Here is a 22097-nt window from a genome sequence, read left to right on the forward strand (position 1 = left end):
ACTACCCATTTAGAATACATTTGATACTGCATAGTGATGATGAGACAGAAGAGAATAATTGCTTCTTCAGGATCTGAAGTCAATAATGATAATTTTTTTAAAAAAAACAATTTGCTTTTGAATAAATATTTTCTCCCAGTAGTATGCAGGTTCTTTGAGGTCAGGAACACATTATTTTTTTCTTTGTATCTCTAGTGCCTAGTGTTGTTAATAGTTGTTGAAATTATTTTAATTTCTGTGGAACAAGAGTTCAATTTTTTGTTCTATCCTGATCCATTGGAGAGAAAGAAGAAGATGCATTTATATGGTACCTCCTCTACACAGACTGGAAACATTTAGAGTTTCAGTAATTGTTTACAAATGGCATTATTACTAATGCCTGCTTCCTTTTATGCCACTGTCACTGCACAGGTCAGCACACATGCTTTCATCTGCCTCCTCATCAAAAAATTTGGGGGGGGGGGCAGCTAGGTGGCACAGTGGATAGAGCCCCGGCCCAGGAGTCAGGAGTACCTGAGTTCAAATCCGACCTCAGACACTTAATAATTACCTAGTTGTGTGGCCTTGGGCAAGCCACTTAACCCTGTTTGCCTTACAAAAAACCCCCCTAAAAATAAAAAAAAATTGGGGGTGCTGAGATACATTTTATATTTTTTTCTATTTTTGAAGTCAAAGACTAGTTTTGGCTTTCTTTGTTCCCCTGAGCAGTTCTTGGTACATAAAATACACTTAATAAATCTTATTGACTAACTGAATGTCACAGACAAAAAAATAAAAAATAAAAAAGGAAAATAGTGAAGGTAAGAAAAGAAGGAAGAGAAGAAGGAAAGGAAGGGGGCTTAGAAGGAAGGAAGGAAAGAAAGAGGGAAGAAAGGAAGAAAATATCACCTGATGACCAGACTACTGGGAAGAATCCCAATACCTTCCTACACTAAAAGGAATCTGTCTATCATTGGAACCATTTTCAATACTTCTTTAGGATTTTTAGATCTTGCCAGAGCTTGCCTTTTCCTAGAATACACTGAGGGTCACCTCCCTAGCATTGTGTGGCATTAGAGCAAGTCTTTTGTGCTAAGTCCACTGATCACTTATCAATAGTAGTAAGAATACTAATGAAAAGAGTACTAGAAAGATTCAAGAGACCTAGATAGTATTATTATGTATTATTACTATTATTAATAATGTGATGATAATGATACTAAATTTATATATCCCTTTATGATATGCAAAGCCTGTTACAAATATTATCTCATTTCATAGATGCAATAACCCTAGTAGATAGATGCAATTATTATCCCCATTTTAGAGTGAAGAAACCAAGACAGGCAGAAGTCAAGTGATTTGCCTGCAGTCACAGAAATGGTAAGTTTTTGAAGCCAGATTTAAACTCTGATCTTCCTGACTCCAAGTCCTGCACTCAATTCATAGCACCACCTAGCAACTCCTCACATTATTACAATTCACAGAATCCCAGAAGCTCATATAGCTGGGACTCCAGAAATTACCTAGATCAACCTCACTAAAAATGCAAACTCCTCCCTGAAGCATTCCCCAATTTCCTCAGTTTAAAGTAATCCCTCTTTCCTCAAGTATGCCAAGATAGACTGATAAAGCATTTTAAAACACTTGTTTAAAGCATATTTTATCTGGATCTCTCTTTCATCCCTGTCAAACTTCCATGACTCATTTATATACAAGACATAACTCCAAATAAACTATAAATTATTGGGGGTTATCCAAATAAACTATAAATTATTGGGGGTTATCAATTATATTGTTTTTCATCTTCCTGTTCCAGTTGTTAAATAGAGTAGGTTTCATGTATGCATTTAGCAAATGTTTATAGCATTGTTCAGTCATTTCAGTGATACCCAACTCTTTGTGAAACAATTTGGGGTTTGCTGTTTTCTTTTCCAGGTCATTTTTACAGATGAGGAAACTGAGGCAAAGAGGGTTAAGTGAGTACCCCAAGGTCTGTTGTTGTGCCATTTCATTCATGTCCAATTTTCCATGACTCCAATTGAGATTTTTTTTTGGCAAAGATACTAGAATGGGTTGCCATTTTACACATGAGAAAACAGAGGAAAACGGGGTTAAGTTTAAGTGACTTGCCCAGTAAGTCTAGTAAGTGTTTGAGACTGGATTTGCACTCATGAAAAATGAATTTTCCTGATTCTTAGTCCAGTGCTCTAACCATTTGTCCACCCAGTATATGTCTGAGGCTAGATCTGAATTCAGGAAGTTGAGTTTTTCTAAGTCCAGTAAATTATTCACCGCTTCACCTAGCTTCCTTTGATACAGTATAGAGCTGACTTAAAGAAATGGAGGAAAAGAAAGACAATGAGCAAAAGCCAAAGTCATTCCAAAGTTTAGATGTATAGTTACAATGAAGTACATAGTAAAGAAATTACTATGATGATGATTTTTTGCTCAAGGGAGGTACTAATTTTAAATCAGCTAATTTTACCCAACATTCAACCAGCAAGGATTCCAGTTACAAAAGGAAGGAGGCCAAAGATGATACTTATCTGGATTTCTTTAGTTGGATTCTTTTTTCAAAATAACATGTCATTTACCTTTGCAACAGTGCTGAGGTCATTAAACTGTGTTCTCAGTTCCTCCTGAGCAGTTTCGTTAAGTGAATCATCCTCAGTTTTCTCATAGAGTTCTATGGATTTTTCAATTACATGATGTAGGGCTCCAACATGTTCATCTGACTCTGAAACAATGGACTGAAAGTGATCCAGGAGGGAAAATTTCTCTTTCAGTCCCATCTGGGGCTGTAAGGGATATTCTACTTTGTCATCCACTGATTCCATCCATTGCTCCAACTGGATCTTCCTCTCCATATAATCATTCCACAGGGCAATCACAGACTCTAAAGAACTAAAATGAAAGTTATATAGAGTAAAGGTTAGTTAGTTTTCTGGTTAGTTTAAAAAAAAAAGAAATCAAGCAAGCAATAAACATTTTTATTAAGTGCTAGCTATGATCCACTGTGTTAATTATTGGTAACAGAAAGTCAAGTCCTATAACACTATTATTATTATTGTTATTATTATTATTATTATTATCAAATAATGAAAAACAAAATGAATAGAACCAAGAGAACACTGGATAGAATAGCAGCAATACTCATTTTAGAACAACTTTGAGTGAATGTCATTTTGAAGAACAACTTCGATCCATTGTCATTTCGACTATTACAAATACCCAAATTAATGGCAAAGGACCCATGAAGAAAGACTCCATTGGCATCCAAAGAAAAAAGTGCTAAATAGAAGTATATATTGAATAATTTTACACAAACACACACACGTGAACACATATACAGGCATATATGCATACATACACATGCATATTTGTGTCTAATGGTAAGCCATCTCTAGTTCAGGGGAGGGGAGGGAAGAAAAAAATAAATAAAGTTATTTACCTGATAACTAATTGAAAGCTGTACATAATAAATTTGCAGTTTCAAATGCAATAATTTTTATTATATTTTGTTACAGAAATTCTTAATTCTATAAATTAAAAATAATTTTTTAAATTAAATTTTGCATAAATGCAATGAAAATATTGCTTCCCTGTGGAATGATCTAACATTCCATCTACATGGTAATGATTTTTTTTTAAAAAAATAGCATTAATTTTCACTGAAATTCTACCAAGTTTCATCCTGAATACCTGGTAAATTAAATCACAGGTAATCATTCTTAGCTGATAGGTAACTCTAGTATATGCAACTTATTTATTTGCCTTACCTAGATGAATAGAAATACTCCCAAATAATCACTGCTTTGTGGGTGACCTGGAGATTGACTCATTTGGTAAAAATTTTCTGAAAAATGTTGCTTGTTGGCTTTGCAATCCAGAATTGGACTGGCAAGTTTATGTTGGGACTATGTGCCTTTATTGAATATGGTGTCTAAGACATACAAATAATATTTTTGAGATTCAACCAAATGTTATGATACGTTTTTCTCCCTGTGCTTTTCTTTACTCTTTTGGTCCATTTTAGTGACTCCAAATTAATGTCAACTTGGCTCCATGATTTCCTTTTAAACAGACAACTGTGTGCTGTAATATTATGCAATATGCATAGAGAGAGAGAGACACACACACACTGAAAACAGCAGAGTCAGTCAGCTGCTTAAAAGGAAGTCTTCCAAAAACATGTTGATCTTAACTCATCTCATATTCAATTAATTCCATCTTACTGAATTTTGCTTCCAATGCAAAAAAAAAAAACAGGCCAAAAAAACCAAACACAACCCTACAAAAAGTACCTTTGAGCATGGATGGAAGCAATCATGACATTATCCCACACATCTTTAAGTGTCTGTAGTTGAGTCTGAATCACCTTCTGGCCTTCTTTGTTGCTACTTTTCAAGGCCTGTTCTCCTTTCCCAATGGCCATATTCAATTTTACTTCACCTTCACCTTTCATCAAAAGTATCTCCTATAAAAAGAGAATGAAGATTTAAAGTTCAGAATAATTTTTAAACACACTTTTCCTAGTTACTTTCAAATTTTTTATTTTGTCATTCCTTTGCTTCAATATCTATGAAAAAAGATTCTATACTGCACATCAATTCAGGGAACAACTCACTGACTTCAAGATTCTAAAAGAGCAATGCAGAAATCCTAAAACCCCCTCCCAATAAAGTGATTTGCTAAGTGGATATGTATGACTAAAACTAAAGATAAATTGTTAAATAATTATTTAAGAATTTTTTTCAAAAATAAAAGGAAGGTGAATATAAAATGAAAACAGTTGGGGAAAGGGGTAGGAAACAGAAAGCTTTATTAGAATTGGAAAATCTGATTTTTAAAAAACGCCCCCAAACCTACAATATATTCCATTTTAACAGGCAGGAAAAACAAATAACTACATCTTCACCCTTCTTTCCCCTGAATGGTAGTTCTTTGCCTCTGATATTACCTACAGTCTATCTTGAATATATCTTATTTGTACATTGTTTTTTGAATGTTGTCTCTTGCATTATGAATGAGCTTTTTGAGGGAAAGGACCATTTTTTGCCTTTCTTTGTGTCCACAGCATTTATCATAAGTCTTGTTGCTTTGTTGACTTCTTTAGATTAAATACAGTAGGGACTAAGATCCAAGAAAGTTGGCTGTGTGTGTGTGTGTGTGTGTGTGTGTGTGTGTGTGTATAGTCTTTTCTATTTGTTAGGAGGCTCATACCTGTATTTGTAACAATCGTTTCTCTAAGGTGGCTTTGCTGCCAACAGTGCTTTCAGCAGAAGCCAATTTGTCTTGAACATCTTTCACCCAGGACCACATGCCTTGAAGGGCTTCTTCCAGGGCCTGGTGTTCTTGCAGAGCTACTTGGCAAGTTCTTAATTTCTCCTTTGTAATTTTGAGCAAATTCTGATAACCAGTGAAGAGATGAGCAACCAGACGTACTTCTTTTCCAGCTCCATGGCCTTCTTCATTTAAAATCTGCCCTCTTTGAGAAAGCTTATCAAGGGACTCTCTAAAATTATGAGGGGGAAGAAAGAAATTTACATTCAACAATATGGGCAACTAATGTAAGAATCTAGACAGACAATGAGAGAGAAAAGAAAAAAAAGGAGCTTTATAAGTGCCTATTATGTATTAGGGACTGTGCTATATACCTTCTTCAAGTATAATGTCATTTGTTCCTCATCACCCTATGAAGCATCCCACTTTACAGTAGAAGAAAATGAGTCAAACAGAGATTTAAATTACATTCCAAGAGTCATATAGCTAGTCAAATATCTGAATTCAGATTTGAACCCATGTTTTTTGATTTCAGGCCCAGGCATTCTATCTACTTTAACCACCTTGCTACCATTCACTAAAGCTATACACTGTGATAAAAATAACAAGAAACATTTATTAAGAGCTTACTATGTGCTAGGCATGTCTGGGGATTCACATTAAAACATGGTCTTACCCTTGAGAAGCTTTAAATCTAATAAAGGAGACATATAAATATTTATGTACATATAATAATAATAATTATTATAATAACAACCATCTTAGCTTTCCTTCAACTTAGGGATTTATAAAACATGTTGCATACATTGTCTCATTTGATCCTCACAAGGACTCTGGAGGTAAATGCTATTATTATCTTCATGTTAGGGAGTAGGAAACTGAGTCAGAGAGAAGTTAAGTGACTTGTTCAGTCATCCAGCTAGAATGTGTCTGAGGCAGGATAGGTATTCTAGTCTTCCTTACTCAAAGACTATCCATTGCTCCATCTATGTGCCATATGTACAAGACATATTCAGCACAAATGGTAGTTAGTCTCAGAAGGGAAGGTACTAAAGGCTGCAGGACTGGGAAAAGCCTCCTGAAGGAGGGGAGATATTTGAGTTGAATCTCAAAGAAGGACAGGGAAAACAGGCCAAAAGGGACTGAAATGAAGCATTACATATAGTTTATAATTCTTTAAATGCTATGATTTGGTACATAGCTAACATTTGTTTTTTAACCTAATTCAGTTACTGCAGGGGATGTGATGTTATATCTATATCCTGTTAATACTGATCCATGTCATAATTGAACTATTTCCTATTAAACATAGAGTTGTGTCTATGTGTACAAATATTTGGGTTGGTTAATTTGACTGTTTAAAGTAGAGTGTTAATTAGATCAAGACTATAAGTGTTATCTTCATGGGAAACCGCAAGAAAAAAGACATGACTCAATAGACAAAACAACCAACCAAACAAACAAAAATAATCTAAAGTAATGAACAGAGTGTCAGTATTTAGTGACTATATTTACCATGTGTATAGTAGTATACTAGGTTCATAAACAATATAAACCAAGTTGTGAAGAAATGTGCAATCTGCTGCAAGAGACATGACAGAATTCAAGACAGGAGAGTAATAATGTAGAAAGAGTATAGGGTTGGGAGGCAAAACATCTGAGTAAAATTCCTGGTTCTGCTGATGGCATCCAGATACCCTAATGTAAGTTGTTTTGCACTTCAGTTTTCCTCAAATATAAAATGAATGACTTCTGAAGTCCCTTCTATCTCCAAAGTTCAAATTCAAAAGAAGGAAGAAGGAAGAATAAAAATGAGAAGAGGAAGAAAGAAGAAATAAAATAAAATGAGGGAATAGAAAACGAAGGAAAAGAAGAGGAAGTACAAGGAAAAAAAGAAGGAAGGACAGGAGGAAGAGAGGAAAGAAGAAATGAAGGAGGAGGAAGAGTTTTTACAGATCAGATGTGGAAACTGAAACTCAAGAAGGTTGTGACTTACAAACAACCCCATAGCTAGAAAGCTTCAAAAGCAAGATTTGAACCAAGGTTAGTCTAATTCATAAATCTACCCACTAGACCATATTAACTCTCCAGGTATAAATAAATAGTAAAAATACAGGTCTAAACATAAATTAACTATAAAGGACAAAGCAGTAAATGATGGAAGTGCCACAAGGACATATATAATTAATTGTCAAATTGAGACATATAAATGTACTTTTGTGTTCAGAGAAAAGGGAGATAATTATGGATCAAAATGATCAGGGAAAAGCCTTAAACAAAAGACAGCAGTTGACCAAATGGAGAAACAGGATGGAATCTGGGGAACCAGGGACCAATTTATATAAAGGTCCTGGAGTAGCAATGCCTGAGACATGAAGGTAGTGTTCAAGGTATAAAACTAGTTGGTTAATGTGAAGAGTTTCATGTTGAGAAATAGAGATTTTTGAAATAGTGAAGAAATTTATGTTGGGACAGACTGTAAAGAAATTTGAATTCAAGTAAAAAGAGTTTTAAAAGATTGCTTATTTTTTTTTAAAATTCAAATATCATATGTTACAATGGAAATTTCTGTTACTTCTTGGTCTCAATTTCATCATCTTTAAAATAGAAATAGTAATAGCATTTACCTCCCATAGTTATTGTGAAGATTAAAAGAAATCACACATACTTAGCATATGTTATAGTACTATATAAATATAATTGTAGCTGTTATAATTTCTAATTATTAATATAATAATTATTAATAAGACTATGTCTGACTTAACTAGAGTAATCTCTTTATCACCATTACTGGTTTAAAAATCTTTGATGGTTATAGTGTGAAAAGCATTTTGTACACTATGAAGAACCTTATGGGGATAAGGATAGGGAGTGAGTCTTTAAATTCATTTATAGATAGAATTCATGGGTGAATACATCATCTCAGTACCATGGCAGATCAGCACTTTCTTTGTACCTTAGAGACTTGCATAGAGCACTAAGAAATTAAGTGTCCTGCCCAGGGTCATAACACCAATAGATGTTTTAGGTAGGGTGTGAAATTAGATCTTCTACCTTAAGTTCAACTTACCATCTATTAGGCAATATTAACTTTCATAAATCATAGTATAAATCATTATGACTGCAACTCAATATTTTTAGAGCTTTCTCATTTGATATCTTAATAAATTCCTCATAACAAACCCAAGATATGTAGGATAAGTATTATAACACAATTTTTCAGATCAGGTATACCAAAACCCTGAGAGATCAGATTTCATGTCCAAGGTCAATGAAAATTTCATAGGCAGGACACGAACCTAGGTCTCCTGATTTAACACAATCTGATGATTTTTCAGCTATACTACAAAACAATGAAGAATGTTTCATAAAATTCACTTGCACATTAGACATATGCAAATAGATAAATAAGGAAAAAAACCCAGAGAGAATGGTACAAGCACATTTTCTCATCATACTTTGCAGCTAGCAGTTCTCCCAGAAACATTTCAACTTTATGAACTTCATTTTTCTTCTCAGGAATATGCTGTTTATATTCTCCAAAATTTTCTGTGCTTAATTTTTCTTCCATTTCATGAATCCACAGACTGAGTTTCTTGTGCTGATCTTCAAAACTGTTAAGACCAAAAAATAACATTTTAGAAAAATTAATTTTATTTTTAACATTATATTCCACAACATTTACTATTATATTCTGTAATGAGTCCACATCAAGTTTAATAGAAGAAATAAAATGAATTTAGCATATAGCACTAAACCAGTGGATATAGGAATTTATATTTTCAATCAATGGCTAAAATGTTTATGTAAAACAAAGAAAAAACTCACACCCTGCAATTAGGAGATTATAATTATATTTGCTTATTTAATTTATATACTATTGGTTAGTTATTACTATTAGAATTTTGAATTTATTATAATAAAATAATAATCCCATGGTAAGTATAAACAGACCCACAAGTGTTCTTTATTTACATATGCCACTCACATTTGCCAATGAAATTAACTCATTGCAACAAAGAGCCACATAATAACCACTTATTATTCTAATATAAATGAAGTCTTAAATTCAACCCTAATTAAACCATGGATAGAAGGTAAGTTCTTGGAGGGCAGAAACTGTTTCTTTCCTTTTTTCTTTTTGTTTGTTTTTGAATCTTTAGCACCTAGCAGATAACCTGGCTCACTGTGATAAATAAATATATGTTGACTAGTTGAATGAAGAAAACATTTCTCTTTTCTTAAAAATCATAATTTTGAATCTTCTTTGCTCATTCCCTTCCCTAAGTCAAATGAAAGTAATTGTTTATAATTGTTCAGAATAACTTACCTTCCAAGTTCTGTAGCACAATCCTGAAGAGACTGTTTACTTTTAAGGCAATCTTTCAGGAATGCTTGAAATTCTTCATTAGCTTTTGTAATCTGCTCCTGAATACTACTCACAATTTGTTTAGGTAAATAAGCATATAAATTCTGTCCTTCCTGAGTCACTGCATCAAGTTTGTTCTGGCCATCACTAATCGAGTCCAAAATGCTCTGTTTAAAGGAAACATTAGCAACAGCAGCAACAACATCAATGTACAAGATTAATTCATGTTTCTTTTTTCCATCTGGAATTCCTATTGTATACTTTTTCCCCCCACAAAATCTAGGATCTAACAATGGTCTGCATATGACTTTGTGTTGCTTTTAATTTCAAGTATCAGAGTTATTCCCAACTAAACTTTAAATTCTGCTTCTTATAAACACTTACCCCACCTTTCTTCCACCCCTAATTCTTCAGTACTTTGCTCAGTAGCAACCACATAATCAAACTGCCCAGTGATCTCATCAGTTCTGGAGCTCCTTTTTCTAATGCAATTGCAACACATTTATGCTTGCTCTTCCTATGCAACTCTTGATCATGTCCTCCCAATACTATGGAAGAACTTCTCACTTTTTCCCTGATATCAAGAGGGCACCTTTGGTGGATCACTCTGGTTGTCTCATCTGTCATCCCTCATTCTCTCCAGGTGAAGTCTTTCTACTATACAATTCTTTCATGATACCTTTAATATATGCTTAATAAATGTGGAATTTTTATATTTTAGAGCAATGATCCTTTTAGGACCATAGATTAAAAAACAAACAAGTTTTTATAACGGATGACGGTAGAACAGAAAATATAAGTTAAAAACAAAGAATCAGAAATAGAGTGTCTCTCTATATATTTGAAATGTTTTTCATTTTTCTTGCCTTATCAATATAGAAGTCTGAGAAAAAAAGGAGAAGAGATTTGGGAATAAAAATAATTTAAAAAATAAAAAAGAAACAGTATGTCTCATAGGAATTCTTTTATACTTCCTTTATATGATAGCCATCACTTCTTTAGAAGGGGAGAAAAAAAAAAAAAAACAAGAGGAGATGGGCGAAGGCAGAAGCATATTAACCCACATGTAAAGAACTGACTCTTTACTTTTCTGGTTCGGTCCTGACATGGAAGCACCGCTTATTACCAACCTATCAGGAAAAACACCTAAATTTGCCAACTTTTTCTGCTCAAGGGGAGCCTACCTGTAAATTCTGTAGCTTTGCCTCTATGATTTTGCTGTCCCCAGATCTATCTGATGATTCTCTCACTGCTGCCTTCACATCAGAAAACCATGTTTGGAATGCCTGCATAGATTCTTTTGAAAGAGAACAAAGAGCAAAAATATAATGTTAAGACATGAAACAAGCTTCCAAAAATTACCACAGTGAATTTAGATATGGTCATCAAGTGACCTTATTCTAATGAAATGTAGCCAGATGATTTCTAGAATCATAATTAGGTATCATAATGATAGGAAATGATCATAGATGAATGAACAATAATTTATATTTCTAGAATGAAATGAATTGTATCCTGTTGTGATACCTTTCAATTGGAAGAAAGAAGACAATATTTTAATTGAAAATTTTTTTTCAAAAAATTGAAATATGTGGTAGTTACTTCTGCATTTTAAAGGGAAACCTCAAGTTCTTCAAAACTGATTGAGGAATGCTCTATACAGCAAGGAGTGAGAACATTTCCTCCTTCTGTCATTTTTGGGCACATTGCCATTATAATGAGTAATTAGGACACAACCAGAACTTTATAGCTCAGAGGCAGAATTCCTGTTACACATCAATGGTGATTTTCTAACTTGTCCAGAGTAATAGCTTTCCTATAAATTTCCTCTATTGATTATATTATGGCAAATGAGATTTGCAGCATATTCCCTTGGAAATGGAAGCTGTTTACTTTAGGGAAGGAATTCCTATACTTGAATGAGTGATACTGAGGAGAGAAAAGAGAGTAGTTTTATTTCTTTCACCAAGAGGATACATTTTTTCTACCACCCAATGGTGATGGGAATAACTAAAGTCTATCATTCATAACACTTTTATTAAACATTTAGAGAAACATAAAATCTCACAAGATGCCCCTGCAACCTGTTTGCAAGCTTGTATTGGCAGTTTCTAAGGCAGCATTTGGATCAGGATTTTTTCTGTGAGCTAACTGTCCCCTATAACATCCAGAATGGCTCACCAGTGAAGTGTTTTTCCAGAGACTCTTGCAGGCAGGACTGTGTTTTGGAGCCAAGTTGACTGACAGCTTCATGTTTCTTTATTAGCAGAGTTATTGTACTGCCCAAGCTCTCCAGCTCAGCTGAATGGTACTTGCGACATAGGCTGTTAAGATTTTCTTGTGTTGAATTAATGCTGCTCTGCTGACTTTGAAGTTCTTTTTGCATTTCCTAAAGAACAAAAGTAAGCTATAAAGGCTACAGACATCACAAAGGAATGAAAATGCTTCCAGACATCTACATGTTCCCTTGGTCCACCATATGATCTAGTGTACATATATCAGCAGATGGGAGGGTTGTCCAGGGTTAGGGTTGCTTGTGACAATTTAAAATTAAATAACATAGCTAGCCTATCTGAATTCAGATTAAACAAATTTAAAGAGCCTGTTACTTTGTTTAGTTAGATAATTCATCATCCCTTTTCTACATTTCTAATCTATGGTCAGGGAACTATAACACTCCATTTCATATACTATGCTGGTAAATTCAGTCAAGTAGCTTAGAGATGTCTGCCAAAAAGCACACATGTATATACACATGAACACAAACATACAATGTAACATACATACAATGTATGTATGTATGTATCTGTATATATGTGGAGGTCTAATTTATATATAACCATTGAGATAATTTGTTTTGCTTGACTATACATATTTGTTACAGGAAATTTATTTTTCTTATATTTTTTCAATGTGGTAGATGACAGAGAGAAGAAAAAATAGAAGAGTAGGGATTGCTATAGATATGGAGTGTTATTCTCCCTGCATTATTAGTTTTTTTTTAATTTTTTGCAAGGGAAATGGGGTTAAGTGGCTTGCCCAAGGCCACACAGCTAGGTAATTATTAAGTGTCTGAGACTGGATTTGAACCCAGGTACTCCTGACTCCAGGGCTGGTGCTTTATCCACTGTGCTACCTAGCTGCCCGGCATTATTAGTTTTACTCAATTGCTTTACAAAGGATGTCTCAGGAAGTGGTAACAGTTGGCAAACAAGCACATCAGTAAAAAAAAACAGTTTTAAAAATCCTATTAATTCCCTATTATGTAGCAGGCACAATTCTAGGCACCAGGGTAATGAAACTGACCTCAAGAAGCTTAAATACAAATTATTTATGGGAAGGAAAAGGATTAGCACTAGTATGGGAAAGTACCATCTTTCCTTTCCCACATGTTCTAAGGCCAGCTTTAGCAAGGTGATGCTAAACTTTCATTAGTGATGACCAGAAACTTGTCTTTCATAACTTGTCTATCCTAAAATCTGTGAATGTTTCACTTGGGTTACTAGATTGTGATTTATGATGAGTCCTGGCTCAGAAAAGGCTGCTGTTTCTAATTCATGCCTTCAAAATCACTTCTGACCTGTCAATAGGGAATGCTTGAGAAAAATCACAGGCTCTAGACCTGGAAGGGATCATTCTTAGCATCTAACAGTCTTACTATATAGGTGAATGGACTCAATGTACTAAATCTGAGGTCCAGTGAGGTTAAGACTTTTTTATTATTTAAATTTTTTTTATTTTTTTCTGCTAAAATTTTTTTTTAAATAATTTATTTTCATCCATATATACATGTATATTTTTAAGTTACAAAATTCCCTTCCCACCTCCCTTCCCATGCCTCTCCCCTCAGTGGCAAATAACCAGGTGAGCATTATATATGCATATTTTTGATAAACATGTTTATAGTTTAAACATTTTTATATGAGGAATTAGGATTAAGAGAAAGAGATGCATAAAAGAACATTGTTATAAAGGATTCATCAGATTCTGAAAGTTTTTTTTTTGTTTTTTGTTTTGTTTTGTTTTGTTTAGTTTCCCCTGGATGGGATTAACATTGTCTAGAACCAGTCTAATACAGTTGTCCTAGCTCTCTGAACTGCTGAGGAGAGCTGCTTCCATCAAGGTTGATCATCTCACAGTGTTGTTGTTAATGTGTGCATTGTTCTCTTGGTTCTAGACCTGGAAGGGATCATCCTTAGTATCTAACAGTCTTATGGTATAAATGAATGGACCCAATATATCTAAATCTGAGATCTGGTGAGGTTAAGACTTGCTTCAAGGTCACACAAATAATAAATGGAAGAGTTGAGTTTTAAACCAACATCCTCAAACTACAAACCCAATACTCTTTCTACTATGATAAAAATTTAATATAGATTTCCCTTCCATGTTGCAACTTTCCCCATTACAGTTTTGATAAATAGCAGATTGGTATAAGACATTAAATGGGAATTTTTTTGGGGGGGTTTTGTGGAAGCTGCAGATGATACATGAAAATCAGTATATAAACATAGAAGCTTGAAATATAGAAATGCTTTAAATATATGCATAGTATTATATAATATTAATTTATTTTATCTATCAATACTGTAAACATTCAATAAAAGAAAAAGAAAAAATTCACATTTCTCTGATACAAAGGGAGGGCCAAAAAGATTTTATGCAGATTTTCCAGATCTCAGGGGTGCAATATCCCTAACCAGCTCATTCCCGGCCTTACCCAGCCTTCCCCCAATGTAGAAGGGATAATCATAACAAGGTGGTATTATTTAGAGATCTGAAAATCAATTCTGAAAGGTTCAGAATTTTACAGAGACAAAATATTAGTGACTATTATTATTATTATTATTATTATTATTAGTGACTAATAGTCACTAAATATTAGTGACTGTTTTCAGACCATAATGGTGTTACAAGGTCATATGTTCTCAACATTTGCCAATGGTTTATCTAATTAGTGAATTAGCCAAGAGAAACCTTGAAACTCTGACCAGAATTTGTTTTTTTCCCAAGTGACCCTTTATGCTACATGTGTTCTATGACTTGAGTAATCTGTTGTTCTGATATCCAGCGTTCACATAATACTTCAAGATTTGGTTTATCATACTGGCTGAAATTTCATAATGCAAGAATATAGGATTAATAACATTAATATTATTAAATATGATTATCAAACAATATAGTTTAAAGATAAATTTATTACTCACCTTTATTTTTTTTAAACTTTCACAATTCTGAGTTTGTGCACAATTCAGTAAAGATTCTTCAATTTTTGCAAGCCAAGTTTCAACTTCATGAATAAATTTTTCTAACTTCATTTTTTGGGCAGTAAAATCTTTCAGGGTTCCTTTTGCTATTTCAGTTACTTCTTTGGCATGTTCTAGTTTTTGTGTTAAATCTGTTTCTATGAACTAAAAGTAATCAAATAGAACGGAATGATATCAAGTTCAGTTGAATGTAATACTGCTGGAGCTTTCATTCCATTATACATTAGAACGTTCACACTTTTTTCCAATGAACAGAGAAAAAATTAGCTTTTAATTTTCTCCTTTAGTGCATAAAAAACATTTAGCAAATATATATAACAAAGACAACCACAATAATTTTATTTGCCCTTAACCTATCTATGAAAGTAGGAAAATTACTAAGAACAAAATAGAATATTATATAACTGATGCAATGAAAGGATCATAGAAAATTATAGTATCTAGGTCATCCAGCCACTAAAGTCTGCTGAAGTTTACCCTGAATCCAGGGAATTGGTCCAATTTAAAGTGTTAAGCAGGACTATGGTCAGTTGCTATTGAAGCTATATAGTTGGGCAAGAAGAGTAGAGTATCTAGAAAATTCACAAATTCACCAAATATTTATTAAGTGCTTTCTCTGCAAAGGATGGATGTTTAACATATACTTGGTGAATTGAATGTTATTATGTTAAATTGAATTGGTATAGTTTGTAGTCTGAGATAGTGTCTTGGGCATCTACAAGGAAGTATCAAGGACTGAGGTTAATGAGTGGTACCCTAACTTAATCTAGGTTGTGTGATCTTGTTTGTTTTAAAAATATTTTGATAAGTGTATTTTTGTATAATTGTAATTATATGTAATCCTATGTACTTTATTTAATATCTCTTAAAATACAATTCTGAACAGGAATCCGAAGGCTTTATCAAGTCTGTCAAAAAGATCCTAGATATAGATTTAAAAAATTAAAAATTCCTATCTAGAGTCTATTATCTGTGGTATCACTAACAGTTGAAGTCCATCACAGTTGCATGGTCATGATGGCCTTAAAAAGCTGGTAAGACTCAGAAATCTTTAAGGAAAATAATTAAAAAGTCTTACTGTGGCTCTTCAACTCTGTTGTTCTCAGGTTTCCTTATTCCTAATCAGGCAAATCAATTAATATTTGTTCCCCCCTATCATGCCAAAGATTGACTCCTAACAAAAACCTTGGTTTGGACTTGGTATCTCCTGAACACTGGTTCTTCCTTGGTATCTCTTACTTTTTAAATTCCAGTGTTCTTGCAAGCAGAACTTCTGTACTGATTTAAGATATGCCACTCATTTTTAATCTGTAGCAATAAAGTGGAACAAGTTGTAAAACATGACTTGACCAGGCATTCTGGATTTAATGGGACCCCCCAGAGTCTCTGATCATGCTAGTTCATTGTCAGTACCCCCAGAAAACAGAGGAGAATTTGATTTCCCATAAGATTGGGATCCAGGTATTTGTATTTTTTTTCTTTTTGGCTGTTGCTTTCTAAGGATTGGGAAGGGGTCTTGGTCACAAAGACTTTGATAAAATGTTCTTAAAATGCAAGGATTAGGCGGAAAGTTTTTGGAATGCTGTAGTAATGATGATGATGATTTTTGACAATTTATATTAAACTCTATCTACAAGGCATGTTTCTGAATTTTGTATTTCATGCCTAAAATGAAAATGTTTCTTCCTTTTCAGTTAGTTAGGAGAAGTCAACATGATGAGGTCAATGAACTTCTGTGAAGTACTTTGCTGAAGAGGTCAATGAACTTCCTGCAGGAGAGTAGTCTGAAAGGATTTGTCTTTGAGCTGCTATAATTACTCCCATCCCATTGTCTACCTTAGAGATACTTTTTGAAGTTAACCCCTCAGGACATTCACAGTCTAGGTGATTTGACAGTCTATTATCCATTCCTTAATCCTCCCTAGAACCACCCTAATGCCTTTCTTTTCTCTTTCTCAGAATGTATTCTATATAACCTTGCCCTGGATAACACTGCTGGTTGCTGATTTCATTCAACTGCAATTCTCTCAAAACTGTCCATAATTTCTCTCTTGACTTTGCTCCTTTCTTAGGGAATGCAAACAATTACCCTATGAAATATACTGTTCAATTTCCTTATTAATTTAATATCCATAGTAATGCATAAATAAATTTCTTTTGTCCTAAATTCTGGATCAGAGTTGATCTTTTAAGTGAATTCTTTCACTTTTGCTTGAATCCCTGAAACCTTTAACTGAGCATGTTTTCTAGAAAGAAATATATCTTCAAATATACACATTGGTTGCTGCTTTTAATGTCTGAGTAGCTTTGATAGAGAAGTAATGGCACAGATAAGTATTCTTTTTTTGTTTGTTTGTCTGTTTGTTTTTACAAGGCAAAATGGGTTAAGTGGCTTGCCCAAGGCCACACAGCTAGGTAATTATTAAATGTCTGAGACCAGATTTGAAACTAGGTACTTCTGACTCCAGGGACAGTGCTTTATCCACTACACCACCTAGCTGCCCCACACATATAAGTATTCTTGAGAAGAAGTATTATACCCACATAATCTGATTATAAATCAACTAAGCTCCATTTCCTAGGTGATTTCTATGTTGCATATCTTTCAATAACTTGCAGAATAGTTCATTATCTGATTTATAAAGGCTTTACTTTATATTGAAGTTGTGAAAAATGATTAGCAATAATTAATATCTTGGTAAGAATTATAATTCTTCCAAATTCCTGATTTTAAAAAGTTCAGTCTGTTGAAGGACTTTACTGATTGACTGAATTGACTCCTTTCTATCTTGCTCAGAACTCATCTGAATTTATTAGGAATTTAATCTAAGGTGGGTTCTACTCAAGCTTGGATAAAACAGATTCTTTTGTCTAGATAGCCCAAGCCTGGGAGTGGGTTGGTGAAGAGATATTTTCTCTGTCCTAGAGTGATGTGACTCTAGGTAACAATAGCACTTTTTTTGGAAGGGGATATAACTGTGAATTCACCTTGATGATTGTCTTTAGTCTAAAAGAGAGGGTCAAATGACCATTTTTATGGATAATTTCTTGGTTTTATTAATAAAATTCATAAATAATGATTAATAATTAAAAAATTGATAAAATTATTAAACTATACATACATCATGTCTCTCTCCTCTTTTTAGCTTTTGCAAGGCAATGGGGTTAAGTGACTTGCCCAAGGTCACACAGCTAGGTAATTCAAATTTGAACTCAGGTCTTCCAGACTCCAGGGCTGGTGCTCTATTTACTGCATCACCTAGTTACCCCTCAAGACTTTTTAAATGTCATAAAGTCCTATCCCAACATTCAACAGTGATATAAAGATTATATTGACTACTCAAAGGGCATATTTTGGCAGATTATTTATTTTTGACACTAGATATTAACATCATGACAATCTTTAATATTTGAAACACCATGCAAGATACATCTTGTTTGCTTAGGGCTTTGTTTTTCTACAGATATTACCTAGTACAGTGACTTGCATATGAGAACTCAATAAATACCTGACATCATGATTACAATCATTATTCTTCATGTTAAAAGTCATCTCACCTGAAGATCTGGTGGTGTTTCCTGATTTTTGGTCAGTTCTTTAAGATTTGAAATTTTTGAATGAAGTTCTTCCAATTTAAGTCCTTTGTTTTTAACTTCACACTGTTCCCAAATAGAAAAATACAATAAAATATAAACATGTTAATATTCATATATATTAATATATATGTAGTCAGGTAACCTATCCTATTCTTATTTCCACATTTGTGGGAATGGAAATTACTTGTATTGAATTTTGAGACTCTTCAAATCATATGACATTAGGTTACTCTTTCTAAAATACTGTTCAAAGTCAATTTCTGAATAACAAAGAAAAGTCATTGTGAATCTGGAAAAGTTGCTGCTGTTAGTTTCCACTTAATGGAAAGACTAGGCAGTCCATGAATCTTTTTTTTTTAATTACAGAAAAGAAATCTCTTGGAAAAAAAATAAATTCAGACCAAAGTTCTTTATTCAATGGAGACACTTTAAATAATATGCTTTATTATGGCAGCCTCATCTCAGAGAAGTGTTTCATTTTCAAAATATAACTGATTTATAAATTATACATCATTTATGTATGCTACATATAATATATAACAAATATTTATTTTTAGGAAAGTGAAATCTGATAAGGAAATTGTTATATCTAGGAAATTTCATCATATTGCAAATTTAAATACAACTATATTTTAAAAATACAGGAGAAAGTTGGGCTTTGAAGGAAATATACAATAATCTCTTAGGCTAATTCAAGTGATTTAAAATTTAGTTTTTCAATATCTTGGTGCTGTGGGATGTTAAAAAGAGGCTCATGATTAAGATTTTTATAGTTATTTGGTTTGTGATATGTTGTTTTCCTTAAGTCCCATAGTCCCTTATAGGACTCTTCCAATCTTGCTCAATGCAGAATTTATCTTGTGATCAAACATAGTTAAAAACTTTCACTAGCTCTCATTTCTCTTTTCTTCAAGTCTTCAACTTTCAGATGAAATGCATGCAGAAAAAGAAAAAAGATGGATAGCTGCTTTTGTCAGAAATATAGTCAATGGAGTGACATTAAAGTTTAGAAAAGTTCTGGAACAATCATGATACCCTTGGGTAAGTGGGAGACTAGTGAGAGCTAAAAAAAAAAAGAGAGACACATTTTTCATATTCCTTACATAGTCACCATGAGTAAGTTAGGCCACTGACCTCAAATTCCTTAAGGAATGCTTCTGATTTAAGGCTGCTACTGAGGTTGCTGATATTTTCTGTTAGCTGTGGTATAGAATTGTTTGACCAGCCATCAATTTCATCTCTAGCTGAAAGTACCTCTTCCCAAAGAGAAAGGCTTATGACAAGTCTATCCATGTTCTCATCAATTTTTTCTGAAATCTGAGAAACAAGAAAATGTAGTGTCATTAAATATGTGGTTGTACCACCCCAAATTCCTTCTAAATAAGTCCCCAAACAGATGTCGCTCTATTTCTCAATACAATCCTTATTTATAAATAAACATATTTAAAACTTTCCCAACCAAATAAATAAAAAAGCACTGAAATTACTCTGACCTCTCACAGGAAAAGGCCACAGGTTTAAAGTTCATGTACTATGAACAAATCTTTATTTTAGGTATTATTATGCTAATAACGAAAATCAGGATGACAGTGTATAGAAAACTGACCTCTAAGCCAGAAATACTGAATTTCAAGCAATTCCTGTGGTTCAGTTTTTATATTTGCATATACATGCACATACATATGGCATCTATATGTATATGTGTTCATATTATTTAAAGGAAAGATAAGTTTAAAAAGTCACTTAAACTCTCTGTCTTCTGGGTACCAATCTGTATTGGTGGAGACTTTCTCTCTTGGGAGTTGCTAAAATTGATGAAATTATAGATTCAGTTCCTATCCTTATACAAAGAATAATCTGTTTCATTGGGGGGGGGTATTTTGTCATAATACTTACCATTGGAAGATTGACTTAGCAGAGAGGAAAATTAATGTTAACAGTATTAATAAAAAGAAAAAAATGACTGTCCTTACATCTAGCCATCTATCCACAGTGCTATCCATGTCTGTTTTCACCAGAATGAAATCATTACTTTGAGTTCTTTTTAGTTCAGATATCAAGTGTTTTCCTTTACTTGTAAAATCATCCAGGTCCTTTTGCTTTCCATTCATCTCATTCTTGACAGCTTCATGCTGTGGAAATAAACATTGCTTTCATTTAATAAAATAATCAGTGGTAAAATACTCTATTTGAATCTGTGTTTGTTTGTGTGTGTGTGTGTGTGTGTGTGTGTGTCTGCATTGCTCACTAGGAGTTCTGGACTAAGTTTTGTTTTATATGGAAAAGCCAGTAAACCCAATGAGACGAATCAAGTGTCTAACAATCCACATACACCCACTTAGTAGGATGGGAGGGGGCACTACAAATTACCTCTTGAGGAACTCTCCAGAATTCTAGCACACAATCTTTTCCAGAATAAGGTAGCCATGGAGTTCTCTAAAGTAGAGTCCAGCATTTCTAACATTCAGAAGAATACTCTAACCAAAGAAACCCTTTATGACAAAAATAAAAAATCTAAGGAAATTTCAAAAAAATCAGGCATTGGTCAAGTTATCACCTTAGATAAAGCCCATCTAATGTCTTCCTGATCCTTTATAGTAGATCTGGTCATAGTTATGTTGTTGGCATTCTCTAGGACTTTGTATACCACTGATTTCAAATTCTGATACTCTCTCATCAAATCAATAAGTCCACAGCATTGACCTTGACTGAAATGATAACAGAAAAAAAAGAATTAGATTATTACTTTTCAAGAAAGGCAGCACAAGGGAACTACTCCTTGAGTTAAATCTGTCTCAAACTTATCAAAGGGAATGATTTAGAGCCTAAATGGAAACCATAACTTTGTCGCTACCTTCAGCTTCTACAGTCACAGTGATGCTATTCATTCACATTTATATCTTTTAGCTTGAAATATTTGCCTTGAATGATGATTAGATACCTTTTACCAAAAACTCCCTTTACTTCTCTGCTATGGTGGGGTGACTAAGGAGTTCTGAATATTATATATATCTATATATCTATATATCTATGTATCTATATATCTATATATATATATATATATACCATCTAATTTAAAAAAAAACTTTAGTTATTTATTTTGCTGACCTTAGTAAGTCTCACAAAAGAGAGAGAGAAGGTTAAGAGGGAGAGAGGAAGAAGGCAGTGATAGTAAGCACAGACATACTTATATAAACATATCTATCTATCTATCTATCTATCTATCTATATCTATCTATCTATATCTATATCTATCTCTATCTCTATATCTATATCTATCTCTATCTCTATCTCTATATCTATATCTAATCTCTATCTATATCTATATCTCTATCTATATCTCTATCTATATCTATATCTATATCTATATCTATATCCATATCTATATCTATCTATATCAATCTATCTATCTATCTATCTATCTATCTATCTATCATCTATCTATCTATATATGTTTTTAAGCTTTCTTTGACATTTAATTCCTGAAAGAGAATAGGAAAAAAGTGAAATTAAAAATTACTGTTCAAGAAGTACTCAAATTGTAAAAAAAAAACTTTAAAGTAAAGCAATCTTTTAAAGTGTTTTGATCTTCAAGAATG

General features: G+C 33.3%; 1 protein-coding gene across 11 annotated transcripts in view; it reads right to left on the reverse strand.

The window, feature by feature from the left end:
* SYNE1 (spectrin repeat containing nuclear envelope protein 1) overlaps positions 1 to 22097 on the reverse strand; it is a 598518-nt gene that overhangs the window by 277425 nt on the left and 298996 nt on the right. For all 11 annotated transcript variants that reach the window (XM_074187858.1, XM_074187854.1, XM_074187849.1 and 8 more), the window contains 12 exons: positions 21056 to 21206; positions 20472 to 20630; positions 19633 to 19815; positions 18460 to 18561; positions 14842 to 15045; positions 11816 to 12023; positions 10819 to 10931; positions 9596 to 9801; positions 8724 to 8879; positions 5206 to 5497; positions 4287 to 4459; positions 2577 to 2886 (listed from right to left, as the gene is read on the reverse strand). In XM_074187858.1, the coding sequence (XP_074043959.1) occupies positions 2577 to 2886; positions 4287 to 4459; positions 5206 to 5497; positions 8724 to 8879; positions 9596 to 9801; positions 10819 to 10931; positions 11816 to 12023; positions 14842 to 15045; positions 18460 to 18561; positions 19633 to 19815; positions 20472 to 20630; positions 21056 to 21206 (2257 nt within the window). The remainder of the gene's footprint in view (positions 1 to 2576; positions 2887 to 4286; positions 4460 to 5205; positions 5498 to 8723; positions 8880 to 9595; positions 9802 to 10818; positions 10932 to 11815; positions 12024 to 14841; positions 15046 to 18459; positions 18562 to 19632; positions 19816 to 20471; positions 20631 to 21055; positions 21207 to 22097) is intronic.

The sequence above is a fragment of the Macrotis lagotis genome, chromosome 5 (assembly GCF_037893015.1).
Source record: "Macrotis lagotis isolate mMagLag1 chromosome 5, bilby.v1.9.chrom.fasta, whole genome shotgun sequence".
In the NCBI taxonomy this organism is placed as follows: domain Eukaryota; kingdom Metazoa; phylum Chordata; class Mammalia; order Peramelemorphia; family Peramelidae; genus Macrotis; species Macrotis lagotis.